At 43.6% G+C, this 14,306-nt stretch overlaps 1 protein-coding gene across 2 annotated transcripts in view; it reads right to left on the bottom strand.

Moving 5' to 3' along the window:
* Positions 1–13,992, bottom strand: part of LOC113407119 (tudor domain-containing protein 3) — a 259,992-nt gene extending 246,000 nt beyond the window's left edge. For both annotated transcript variants that reach the window (XR_003899863.1, XM_026655218.1), the window contains exon 1: positions 13,875–13,992. Coding sequence is in view for 1 of the 2 variants with exons in the window: in XM_026655218.1 (XP_026511003.1) it covers positions 13,875–13,915 (41 nt within the window). In the remaining variant the exon portion in view is untranslated. The remainder of the gene's footprint in view (positions 1–13,874) is intronic.
* Positions 13,993–14,306: the final 314 nt, after the last annotated feature.

The following is a 14,306-nucleotide window of genomic DNA, read 5'->3' as shown; positions in this document are numbered from 1 at the left end:
AGTGCTATATAAATGCTAAGTAGTAGTGTCCTCAAGTGATCATCTATTTAAATATTAATCAGATCCAAACCTGCTAGCTATTGAATACAAGATGAAAAGTAAGGTATTTTCAGGTTGGGTGACCATTCCCCTTTTACTTATTATGACTTCTGTAGATCATTAATACCAGAATGAATTGGTAATATTGAGTTTGTAATGTTAGATTTAAAATATTATATATACACAACACTCTACAGACAAAAAGTTGTGAATAATATTGCCAAGATTAAGGGTTGAGTAGTGCTCACCCTAAGCAAGAATTTCCAAGTCTGTAGATATTTCCAAACTTAATGAACGATAATTAAAAGTTCCTCATCCCAGTCATCCATTTTCTTAAGGCTATTAAAATATACACACACAAACAAATATACACATTTGATGTGTGCTATATCTGAACTTACAAAAATTCAGTTAGAGAAACAGTTCAGTGTGTCTTAAGACAGGGAAAGTAATACACATATTCATAGTTCCCAAAACTTGTTTTGAATAAATTTTTCTTTCAAATGAGGCAAAGGAATTATCATTCATGATTAGGGTGACCAGATCAGCAGTATAAAATATCGGGACGGGGGGGAAGCAAAAAAAAAAAGGGGGGGGGGAGAGCGGGGGGGGGGGGCAGGAGCAGGCCCCGGCCGCGCGCGCTGCCCAACCCGCGGAGCCTCTCGCCCCCCAGCCCGCCACGGGCATATGCAGCACGCGGTGGGTCCGGGCAGGGGCAGCGCGGAGTGGGCAGCGGCCGGGTGGGCGGGGCGGGCCAAATCCCCGCTGCTGCCAGGGAGCCCAGTGCCTCTCCCTCCCGCTCGCGGCTGCGGCTCCTTCCCGGCGGGATGCGCCTCCCGCCGCCCTGGCCACATGCAGCGCGTGTCCCCCGCGCCTAGTCTCCCTCTCGCCGGGAAGGAGCCGGGGGGGCGCGTCCTGCCGGGAAGGAGCTGCAGCCGCGAGCGGGAGGGAGAGGTGCGGGGCTCCCCGGCAGCAGCGGGGATTCGGCCCATGCCCCTGTGCCGCCCACCTGGCCCCTACCCACTCCGCGTTGCCCCCGCCCGGACCCACCGCGCAGCCCCGCAGGCTGCAGGGCTGGAGCAGCCTCCAGGCTGCGCTCCCGGCCCCGGCCCCCGTGTGCAGCAGCCCGAGGGCCAGGCGGGGGGCTCAGAGCTGAGGCCCCTGTCTCCCTCCCTTGCCAGCCCCCCTTTGCCCGCCCACCCGGTGCCCAGGTGCCGGAGCTGACTCACCAGCTCCAGGATTTAGGCACCGCCGCCACCCCCTCCCTCCAGGCTTGCACTGCCATGCTGCAAGCCTGGGAGGGAGGAGGAATGCTGCGTGGTTGGGGAAGAGGCGGGGCCAGGGCGGGGATTTGGGGAGGGAACCAATGGGGGAAGGAGGGGACATAGCCAGGGCGGGGGGGGGGGGGGGGGGGGGGCCCCCCGGGGAGGGCAAAATTTCTTTTTTGTCCAGTGTCTTTTTTGACCAATGTTTGGTCGGGACATGGGACGAAGAAGCAAATATCGGGACAGTCCCGATAAAATCGGGACCTCTGGTCACCCTATTCATGATATTACATAACACTTTTTTTTAATCTGAGGCTCCTCTCAACATTCCCAAATTCACTCATCACTTCAGACTCATAGTATTGGACTCACTCAAAAATGGCTGCTGTGAATAAAGTCACAGACAGATCCCTGAAAATAACCCACTTTCTTCTCCAACTCTTGCACTGGCCCCTATCACTGAATAAAAATTCTTAGCACTTATATAGGGTTCTTCAACTGTAAAACTCAAAGTATTTTAAAAAGCTGGCAAGCATAATCAGATAAGGTAGTTCCATGCCTTTCCTTGGGTCATACAGAAAGACACCGGAGAGCTGGGTATATGCTGTAGAGTTTAGAATGGCCATGTGAATGGGGTCCTAAACAGTGATTTAGAATTAAACATTTCAACCTTAAAACTAAACCTTTTTCTATGCTGTGATACTGCAATTTAGCAAGGGAGGGGGGAGGAGATTTTCAAAGGCACAAGAGCAGATAGGCACCCAATTACCCTTTGTACTTTTGAAAACTTCCCCCATAAACTTTATGCATTTACCCTAACAGTAATGAAGTTAAGCATGTATATGACAAGAGGGATCTTGTCTATGAGTTTTCTTATGGATAGTTGTATTTCAGACTACAGAACTGAAGCACAATTGATCATTTCTAATATAAAAGTAGTATGAATGTGATAGAACAGTGGGATCTGAGTTACTACAGAGAATTCTTTCCTGGGTGCTGGCTGGTGAGTCTTGCCCACATGCTCAGGGTTTAACTGATCACCATATTTGGGGTCAGGAAGGAATTTTCCTCCAGGGCAGATTGGCAGAGGCCCTGGAGGTTTTTCGCCTTCCTCTGCGGCATGGGGTATGGGTCACTTGCTGGAGGATTCTCCGCACCTTGAGGTCTTTAAACCACGATTTGAGGACTTCAATAACTCAGACATAGGTTAGGGGTTTGTTACAGGAGTGGGTGGATGAGATTCTGTGGCCTACATTGTGCAGGAGGTCAGACTAGATGATCATAATGGTCCCTTCTGACTTTAAATTCTATGAGTCTAACAGTGGTTCTCAAACTTTTAGGGCTCAGGACTCATTTGTAAGCCTTGATAGCCTGTTACGACCCAGTAAATAGATTTAGTGCAAAAAAATCTCACTTACTAAATATTTCATAGACTCATAGAACTGGAAGGGACCTCGAGAGGTCATCTGGTCCAGTCCCCTGCACTTATGGCAGGACTAAGTATTATCTAGACCAGTGGTTCTCAAACTTCTGTACCAGTGACTCCTTTCACACAGCAAGCCTCTGAGTGCGACTCACCCCCCACCCCCCAATAAATTAAAAACACTTTTTATATATTTAACACCATTATAAATGCTGGAGGCAAAGCGGGGTTTGAGGTGGAGGCTGACAGCTCGCGATCCCCCATGTAATAGCCTCACGACCCTCTGAGGGGTCCCGACCCCCAGTTTGAGAAGCCCTGATCTAGACCATCCCTGACAGGTGTTTCTCCAACCTGCTCTTAAAAATCCCCAATGATGGAGATTCCACAACCTCCCTAGGCAATTTATTCCAGTGCCCAACCACTCTGACAGTTAGGAAGCTTTTCCTACTGTTCAACCTAAACCTCCCTTGCTGCAATTTAAGCCCATTGCTTCTTGTCCTATCCTCAGAGGTTAAGAAGAACAATTTTTCCTCTCTCCTCCTTGTAACAACCTTTTATGAACTTGAAAACTGTCATCATGCCCCTCTCAATCTTCTCTTCTCCAGACTAAACAAACCCAATTTTTTCAATCTTCCCTCATAGGTCATGTTTTCTAGAATTTTAATCATTTTTGTTGCTCTTCTCTGGACTTCCTGAAATGTGGCACCCAGAACTGGACAGAATACTCCAGTTGAGGCCTAATCAGCGCGGCGTAGAGCAGAAGAATTACTTTTCATGTCTTGCTTACAATACTCCTGCTAATACATCCCAGAATTGTGTTTGCTTTTTTTGCAACAGCATTACACTGTTGACTCATATTTAGCTTGTGATCCACTATGACCCCCAGATCCCTTCTGCAGTACTCCTTCCTAGGCAGTCATTTCCCATTTTGTATGTGTGCAACTGATTGTTCCTTCCTAAGTGGAGTACTTTGCACTGTCCTTATTGAATTTCATCCTATTTACTTCAGACCATTTCTCCAGTTTATCCAGATCATTTTGAATTTTCATCCTATCCTCCAAAGCACTTGCAATCCTTCCCAGCTTGGTATCGTCCACAAACTTTATAAGTGTACTCTCTATGCCATTATCTAAATCACTGATGAAGATATTGAACAGAACCGGACCCAGAACCAATCCCTGTGGGACCCCACTCGTTATGCCCTTCCAGCATGACTGAAACACTGAAAACTACTCTCTGGGAACGATTTTCCAACCAGTTATGCACCCACCTTATAGGAGCTCCATCTAGATTATATTTTCCTAGATTGTTTATGAGAAGGTCATGAGAGACAGTATCAAAAGCCTTAGTAAAGTCAAGATATATCACATATACCCCTTCCCCCCACCTCCACAAGGCTTGTTACCCTGTCAAAGAAAGCTCTCCGGTTGGTTTGACACGATTTGTTCTTGACAAATCCATGCTGACTGTGGTTTATCACCTTATATCTTCTAGGTGTTTGCAAATTGATTGCTTAATTATTTGATCCATTATCTTTCCGGGTACACAAGTTAAGCTGACTGGTCTGTAATTCCCCGGGTTGTCCTTATTTCCCTGTTTATAGACGGGCACTATATTTGTCCATTTCCAGTCTTCTGGAATGTCTCCCATGACTTTTCAAAGGTAATAGCTAATGGCTCAGATATCTCCTCAGTCAGCTCCTTGAGTATTCTAGGATGCATTTCATCAGGCCCTGGTGATTTGAAGACATCTAACTTGTCTAAGTAATTTTTGACTTGTTCTTTCCCTATTTTAGACTCTGATCCTACCTCATTTTCACTGGCATTCACTATGTTAGACACCCAATCGCCACCAACCTTCTTAGTGAAAACCGGAATGAAGAAGTCATTAAGCACCTCTGCCATTTCCACATTTTCTGTTATCGTCTTTCCACCCCACTGACTAACGGGCCTACTCTGTCCTTGGTTGTCTTCTTGCGTCTAACGTATTTGTATAATGTTTTCTTGTTTCCTTTTATGTCCCTGGCTAGTTTAATCTCGTTTTGTGCCTTGGCTTTTCTAATTTTGTCCCTAAATACTTGTGTTATTTGTTTATATTCATCCTTTGTAATTTGACCAAGATTCCACTTTTTGTAGGACTCTTTTTTGAGTTTTAGATCACTGAAGATCTCCTGGCTAAGCCAGGGTGGTCTCTTGCCATATTTCCTATCTTTCCTACGCAGTGAGATAGTTTGCTCTTGAGCCCTTAATAATGTCTCTTTGAAAAACTGCCAACTGTCTTTCTTATCCACAACATACAATATACACATTAACATAACAAGTACATCGTACATACCATAGCGGCATTCCCAGCCCCACAGGGCTGGCTGGGCTCGGCTCCCCACTCCAGGCATCGTGACCTCGGGAGTCACAGCACCGCTCAGGTTCGGCCCAGCCATGCCACACTTGTGCCAGGTTGCAACACTACTCACACATGAGGTTGCAGAGCCAATCACTCAAATTTGGCCTTGCTGGCCACCCGTCATTAGAACAGAGGGGTGGCTGGGCCAAACCTGAACAGTGTTGCAATCCCATGCACCACATAGAAACACCTGGAGTGGGGAACAGAGTCTAATCAATCCCACAGGACCAGAGTCTCAGGAGGCACTGCTGTGGGCAGACTGTGGGGCGGGCTCTACAACCCCTCCCCTGAGCCCTCCCATCCACACCCGATTCCATCCCCCCACGCCTCCCATGCAACTCTCTAATAAATTCTGGTGACCCAGTTTTGGGTCATGATCTTGCTATAGCACAGAGGCTTTATCTACAGTTTTATCAAGCAATTAACATGTAATAAACTGAAAATCTAACTGTAAAAATTAACATTTTCTTCGCTCTTTAAAGGAATTAACTCCAAGAGCAGTTTGTTCCACCAGGGAGATAGCCCATATGTAATAAATGTTGAACCAATACTACACAAATAAATTCTTTATTAAAACACTGGTAGAGAGAAGAAAAGCCTTCTATACCTAATTATTAATTTCAACTTTCTTACAATTTGATCTGCAAGCACTTTGATACATGGACTAAAAGGCTGTCCAACTTTTCTGTAGCCTCTGTAAGTACTTGCATCCTTCACTGAAATTATATTTTGTAACATGTTACAGCACTATTTCAAGGAATCGTGATATATCTTCCAATCATCATCTATGGACACCACTGGTCAATAAAACTACTGACATATAGCCATTTGCAGGATACTCTCTAGTTTATGTTGCAGGTATGATTCCCTTTTGTACTTTTCGTACAAGTGACCTTCTTTAACTGTTTGGCATACACAGTATAGTATACACTCCCAGAAGTTGCTACACACGCATGTAAGGCTATAGAAAAAAATGACACTTTGGATTATTTGAGAAGCAGTATGGGAACATGTAATTATCCATATGCATAAAGAGGTAGATTTTTCCATGACCTTAAAGCTACACATGTGAAGCACTTTGTAACACTGTGTACTGTTCTGTGTATCTCAAACAAAAAAGGCTACAAAACACTCGTATGAAAATTATGGGTCCTAACTATTATAATACATACGACAGAGAAAAGTATCTATAAACCAAATTTAAGTCAGGGAAGATACTGAAGCATTATGATAAATCAGTGCAAGTACAGCAAAAGTAGTGCAAATATAAAAAAAATATTACCAATACTACACATGTACCTATTATTGTAGAATGTTTTTAAATGTTATATGATAGTATACACTCCTGTAATTAAAGATTATAATGCATACAAATGGGCAGAATTAAGACAGGCCATGCAAGATTAATTTTGGAATTTCGTGATTCTGAGTACCCTACTGGTCAATTTCAACAATCTGTTAACATAGGATTTGGGTGGAAGGAGGTTGTTTTTATTTTCTTTTAACTGAAATAGCTATAATCCAGCATTATTTTATGAAGTCTGTTCTATCCATGACGTGCGTGCAACAACCACTAACATCAAAAGAGAGTTACAAAAGTGATTTTAAGATACACCATAATGTGTAAATATTATATGGCCACCTGATAGATTCTTACATTACATGTTTTTCAAGTGCTATGTTTTAGTGATATAATTTTATAATATATCTGTCGTTCAGGATATATCAAAATTGGAGCTTCCAATACTGAAAAAGTATTTCAGTTCTCATAAAAGTATTTTACTACAGTAGACTATTTACTACTACATCGGAAGAATATATCTGTTAAATATATTATTTTAAGTGACTAAGGGTATGTCTAGTGTAGACGTGATAAAATCGATCCCCGATTGCTCTGCCATCGACTCCGGAACTCCACCGCAGCGAGAGGCAGCAGTGGTCGACTCACCGCCGTCCTCACGGCCAGGTAAATAGACCTAAGGTGCACCGACTTCAGCTACGCTATTCGTGTAGCTGAAGTTGCGTATCTTAGCTCGCCCCCCCCCCCCCCCCAGTGTAGACCTAGCCTAAGTAATATTTCAGGATTACAGTTTTAAAGAATGGAATTTCAGCATTGATTCCCATATGTTATAACAGGAGTCAGACCTACAATTACTTTATAAATACAGATCTAGTGATGAACATTTTAATCAGCACCCAAGCACAGTTGTTGCTGTAAAAAAAATAATTGAATTTGCCAACAGTTAACATACAGTGGCGTCTCATGTTCCCAGTTCATCCCTATACTTACAAATAGATGACCTTTGTATTAACTATTGGCAAACAGTGCTTTCTACTAAAGGGGATCCTGGTAGCAAGCCCTATATTCAGGTTGCCTAACACTTTTCCTTAAAAAAAAAAAAAAAAAAAGATACTTGCAACTTTCTTTCTTTTTTTTTTTTAGATCTAACACATCCACTATCATAGAAAGCCACTGAAATCTGGCAGTGGAGAAGCCCTGGGGTTAGAGAGGTGCATTTCCTTTGTCCCATAAAATTCTGTTAAAGTATTGCTGATACACAACTGTTGAAAATTAACATGTCCCTCCACTTACTTGCATTCCTCAGGAAAATTCTGGGAGCATTCCAAAACATTAAACCGAAAACAAACATTCTAATGCTGGGCCCACACAAAAGCAGCAGCAGCTGCTGCACTAGGAACATCCTGAAGCTGTTTGAGCAACTGCAGCAGACATCTGGGGGAGAGAGCCAGGCCAGGCTTCTGTCAACAGCAATCATCCAGACCGAGCACATAATCTCAGAGGCCCACTCCCAACTCCATGAGCATCACATGGTACAAAACCTCCCCCAGCTTGGCGGTGGGGGTGGGGAGGGATGAAAGTGTCAAGGTGGGCCAGGCTCCCCTGACAACCTTCTGGATCCAGCACCTGTCTTCAGTGGTCCAATCACCACCCTAGGATAACAGTCTTCTCCTACTGCCAGCTAATGCAGTTAGTTCTGTAGCTTGTGTGGTAGCAGGATTATGTGCTGCAACACTAAAGGAATAGGGTTCAAACCCTGCTGAGAGAAGTATGATGAATGAGGTGTCACAGCTACATCATATTAAATATTTTTACTTTTTTCCTTTAAAAAAAGCAACAAAATTACACACAAAAAGTTTAAAATAAAATTATGTAGGTTACAAATTATATAAAGGCACACTGAAGTCCGTACTTGAAAGCATGTCAGGTTTGATCCCGGCAACTAGGAAGCAACAGCTCACAATAAAGCAAGGTGGTGGCAGATTTGTCAACAACTGCTTTCAAGTGAGGCACATTAAGGCCCTGTCTACACTGCCACTTTATAGCGCTGCAACTTTCTCACTATGGGGTGTAAAAAAACTCCCCCCTGAGTGCTGCAAGTTTCAGCACTGTTACGTGACACTGTAGACTGTGCTTCAGTGCTGGTAGCCGCACTCCCAGAGCTGGTAGCTACTCCCCTCGTGGAGGTGGGGTTTTTTATAGCGCTGGGAGCGCTGTCTCCCAGCGCTGGTGGGACTACACAGCCACATTAAACCGCTGCCCTGGGGCAGCCTGCACCTCAGACCCCGCATCCTTGGCCCAACCCCAGAACCTGCACCCCCCGCCCAAGTGCTCACCCCACCCCACACTGCAACCCTCTGCCCCAACCCTGAGCCCCCTCCCACACTCCAAACCCCTCAGCCCCACCCCCACCACATGAATTTTGTTATGTGCACCAATATGGAGGTGATGTGTCAAAATTCATTCCGCACATGCGTGGGAAAAATTAGAGGGAACACTGGTCTGACTTCACATATACCTGTTCACCTATAGTTTTTGCTGAATCTCATACATCGATGTGAGACTCCATCATCGTTTAGCTTACAAAGCCAAGTATCAGGGGGTAGCCGTGTTAGTCTGTATCTACAAAAACAACAAGGAGTTCGGTGGCACCTTAAAGACTAACAGATTTATTTGGGCATAAGCACTCACGAAAGCTTATGCCCAAATAAATCTGTTAGTCTTTAAGGTGCCACCGGACTCCTTGTTGTTCTTACAAAGCCAAGCACTCAAAAGTTAAGCAATGTTAGATTTAAAGTTGCCCATGCTACTTTTTAATCTGCCACTTTGTGTGTATGCATTAGGATGAGGGGGGAAAAAAACTGTAGTGTAATTTAGGATCATCACATACACTTCTTCCACAAGACCCTAGCTTCATTGAGATCACAGATGGGACACACAAGGAGGCTGAATTAAAAATCAATGGCACACCCTCTCCCCCATTTTCACCAAACCAGAAACAGAAAATGGGACACCTTTGGAAACAAAGAGAAAAGAAGAAGAATGGTTTGGGGGCGTCTGTTTTAATATTAGGTTCAGTTCATTTTTTGTGGGCATCATAGAATAAGTAAATCATAAAGAAGTTAAGGCATTCCCAAATCCAAGTTTCCAAATAAAATGTAATATAACAGAAAAAATTGTCAAGAGTCTTTCATATAATTTAGAGAATTTTTTCACTTCAAGGTCCCAGAAACAAAGGCAAGGTTTTCATCTTGAGGCCAAAAGACCAAAAACATCAAGACACTTGATCACGGCCTTGGATAGACCAAGAGACTACCTACACTTGACCAGAGCTCGGAGAGTCAGGACACACACACAAATTTTGTGCAGAATTTGTCAGATTTTATCTATCATCGCTGCCATTACTAGTTATCACACAGCCCTATACTACCCGAAGTTCATACTGGACCCTCAGAGGGAAAAAATTCCAAACTGACTAAAGAAGCATAAGAAAATACAACTACACTAACATCAATGGGGGCTGAATCTCTAAATTTCCCAAATGAGGTGAAGAAATACATCTGCTGTAATTAGTGATCACTATTACCAAAGTTACACTTGACAACAAACAAATATAATGTTCAAAGAATTTAATAAAATACATTTTGTAATACCAAAACAAATATACAAGACAAATCTCTAACATTTCCAGTTGGATATACCCTAGATGTTTCTTTTTTTAATCTTAAAATTTATTTACCTGGAATCAGAAAATATATCTACAATATCCCTTTGTGCTTATAAAAGTATTTAAGTTCTTGCATTAGGTGGTGTGTAGGATGGAATCAAGTGGAAGTTTCAAACTACTCTCTTTAATGGACACATTTATCTAGAAAAAAAGGTTAAAATATCCCTACATTAAAAAAAAAAAAAACAAGTGCAGTTCTACTCTGCAAAATGACTGTGTAATGTCACCATCACCTTACTCAGCAGATCAGCTCCATAAATGTATTTAGAGTTATATCTGCTTAGTTCAGCGCCAACAATTAGTTTTTACTACTCTCAATTCTTGTTACTGTAGCAGAACCAGTAGGAATTTGGGAAAGCAAGCTAGAGCACAGGGTGCCTCACAAATCAACAGATATGTTAATTAAATTGCAGTTGCAAAAGACAATGGTGTTTCACCTATGTAAAGAAGAGCAGAACTGGTGTAAATGAGGACAGAATTGGGCTTATAGATTCTTTTAACCTTGTCTCTGCAGTAGGAAAGGTTCCCACTTCTGACAGTGCCAGCAACAGTCACAACTTAGCTGGTGCTGATCATGTTTTAAACTGCAAACATAGACCAGAAAAACACCAAGTTAAGTACCAGTTCTGAAGACCTGTTTAAAATCTGCTTGAAGCTCTGCTGCTGCTATCAGAGGGTGGAGGAGTGAAGGAAAAATATCACCCCACCCCACAGAGCAATAGTAGAACATCTTGAGTACAGATGTGTGTGTGTGTGTGGGGGGGGGAATTAAAGTAGCTGGGTGTTTACTTAATGATATTTCTGTTGTCCATCTCTCCTTTCCAATCCTTCTCCCCTTCCTCCTCCTTCCCACGATGTACATTCACTTTGTTCCTATATGATGCCCCCCCACCGATAAGACTACGTCACAACATGCCGCTAGTGACTGATCAGTGACTAGCAGTCAGCCCACTACCTGCCACTGGCTCACCTCCTGCAACATCATGAGGGCACAAATCAAATGCTTAAGCACATCAGCCACTCCCCAATGCTGTAGCTTGCCAAGGTCCAGGACATACACTGCAGAAACTGTGTGAACCACTTCAATTATACATTAACATAAGCGAGCCACTAAAATGTTTGAGTGGTGCAAATATCAACAAGCCATCTTCTTAGTACTACATTCATTTGACTGTCAAAATAGAAGTGTGGCAGCAGCCTAAAAATTTCAATTTGTGTGTTAAGACTAATATTTTAAATTCACAGATTCCAAGTCAAGAAGGAACCATTGTGGTCATCTAGTCTGTTCTCCTGTATAACACAGACCACAGAAATCCCCCCAAAATAATTCCCAGAGCATATCTTTTAGGAAAAATCCAATTTTGATTTTAAAAAATGCCCAGTGATAGAGAATCAACCACAACATTTGGTAAATCATTCCAATAGTTAATTACTTTCACTGTTAAAAATGTACACCCTATTTCTAATCTGAACTTTTTTAGCTTCAATTTCCAGCCACTGGATCATGTTATACCTTTCTCTGCTGTATTGAAGAGCCCATTATTAAATATTTGTTCCCCATGTAGGTTCTTACAGACTGTAATCAAGTAATCCCTTAACATTCTCTTTGTTGAACTAAACAGACAGAGCTCGAATCCATCACTATAAGGCATATTTTTTAATCCTCTAATTTTTCTCATGGCTCTTCTCTGAATCCACTTCAATTTTTCAATATCCTTCTTGATTTGTGGACCCCAGAACTGGATATTCCAATATTCAAGCAGCAGTTGCACCAGTGCAAAATACAGAAGCAAATAACTTCTCTACTCTGATACAACTATATCTATATACTGCATAATAAGAAACCAGAAACAACAACAAAAAAAACAAAAAAACTTAAGTATGAAAGTATAAACTACTTGTCTGAAAAGTTGGTTAATTTCAACTTATAATTGCTAATACAGTTCCTTCAATACAGTTTTTATTAAAATTAAGTTATCTTTGTGCCTAACCTCTTGTGGCCAAGAGTCATGACCCTGTGTATTGAAGTCTGCACACTAGAATAGAGTTAAAATAATATAATTTCTGAAATTAGCACTTTTACTCCTTAGCCAAGCATCTGCAGAGAAGCAGACCTAGCAAGACACCTCAGCTTCTCAGTTTGATCAATGATTCCATAAAAGAACAGCAGGTTATTTCAAAGGCAATCCAAGTTTGTCGGAGCAGAAAATTCACAGATCAGCAGATTTACAGTCTTCCCATAGATTGTTATTTTTTCCAGAAACTGAACTTTGAATTAAAATTTGAAGAACCAGTATAGGTGTTACAGTATATAAGATCCAGCAATTAAAATGTGACCTTTGTTGTGATCCTTTTAAAGTGGTAGCAATAAATTTAGGCACTCTAAGGCCCCAATCCAACGAAACACAGGAAGCAAGGAGGTACATGCTATATTTTAAGCATGTGGGACTTTAAGCAAGTATTCCCACTCAAGTCAATGAGCCTACTCACATGCTTGACGTTTAAGCATGTACTACAGTAATTTTCCAAATTAGGCCTAAATTACTAATTTTTACAATTAGCAAATATTGCAAGGAGTGCTCATTTTTACAAAAGGGTTGTAAAATAGTCAAGAAAAAAAGTCTAAGCTAGTAAATAAATAATACTAACCCATACCCTGGTGAGTATGTGTATGCTTTGTATTGGAAAAAGTGGTGAGTCTAGTAAGTGTTGCTTTTTGAAAGAAGTAATATGTCTAATAATTAGCACAAATTGGAGAGAGTCAGGATTCCTGGGTTCTAGTCCTAAGTCTGCCCCTCACTACAGCTTTGTCTACACTAGCCCCCTTTTTTAAATAAAGAGTTTTCTACCCATGCAGCACAACCAGTGGTAGTATTAGTGGTCCAGAAAGGCATGTGCCTACAGTGTTTTAACTACATCTCAACTAAACCTATCTGCAGCATGTCTATACGAAATGACCGTAAAAACTACCACTGGTTGTTAAGAACCTTCTCTAAATCAGTATTCCCACTGTTGTTACCGTAGAGCTGCACCCAAATATCATTGTTAGCAATGAGGGGAAACTGTTCAGAGAAAGATTGGAGCAGACTATGCAAGGCCTACGAATTTAGACAACTCCTTGGTGCATTAAGCTTTACCTTTTGATCATTTCTGTGACATTAGCTCAATAATACCAACTCTGAGGGATTCTGGGAAACTTACTTCATTAACTGTTGTTAACCTTACTTTCTGTTTCATTTATGTCAGATGATGAAGGGAACCCACTGCCCAGGTGCATAAAATAACTGAAAAAGCCACAGCATGCCTCTACAAGTAGAAGCAACTACAGCCCACCTACCCATGTAACAAGTAGAAAACATGTAGGACTAGATCAACCCTTCACCGTATAAAACAGGGAAAACTGAGAAAAAGAATACCAGGTCTGGTGCCTGATCTTTTGCTCAAGGACTGTGCCTAACACATCCCCTCTGAGTGACCCAGAAAGGTCAAATCAATAGTTACTATTCAAATGTGAAAGCTACCTACCTTCCCCCACCCCAAGCACTTCCTGCTCCTCTCACAAGGCGCGGGGAGGCACGTACTGCCAGGGTGGAAAGGGGCAGGAACCAGAGAGGCCTAGAGCAGCAGCAGCCGTTTCCCAGCCCAGTCCCGACCCTCCAGGCAGGCCCCGAGTCCCACCATTGGCCCCACGGAGCCGCACAGCGGGCAGGCCCCACTTACCAGCCTGACTCCGAGAGCGCGGAGCTCGTCCCGCCAGCCATGCTGGCTCCCGCCGTCGTCGCCGCCTCCGTGGCCCTCGGCTGCTGCTTCCCACAAACTTGCCGCGGCGCTGGGCGGCCGGCTGGTCCCGTACCCGGGGCAGCAGCAGCTGCGGGGGAGGAGCCGCGTGGCCCGGCCCGCCCCTCCCGACTGAGGGCCGCGCCCCCGCCGGCTTTCGGCGCAGCTCGCCGGGCAGAGACGGCGGCGGCCCCGGCGCAGACCCCGCCGCTTGCAAGCGAACAAAGCCGCCGAGCCGGGGGAGGCTCCAGCCCCGCCGCTACTGAGGAGGCGCGGGCCCAGCGCCCTCTGCCAGCACCAGCGAGGCCGCCGGCGCCGCCATCACGGGGACGGGCAGAGGAGGCGGCGCTAGCGCCGCGGCCGCCCCAGGGACTG

This window comes from Terrapene carolina, unplaced genomic scaffold, assembly GCF_002925995.2.
Source record: "Terrapene carolina triunguis isolate 2854851 unplaced genomic scaffold, T_m_triunguis-2.0 Scaffold18, whole genome shotgun sequence".
Classification (NCBI taxonomy): domain Eukaryota; kingdom Metazoa; phylum Chordata; order Testudines; family Emydidae; genus Terrapene; species Terrapene triunguis.
The sequence above is the reverse complement of the archived record's forward strand: the minus strand, read 5'-3'. Positions and strand labels throughout refer to the sequence as shown.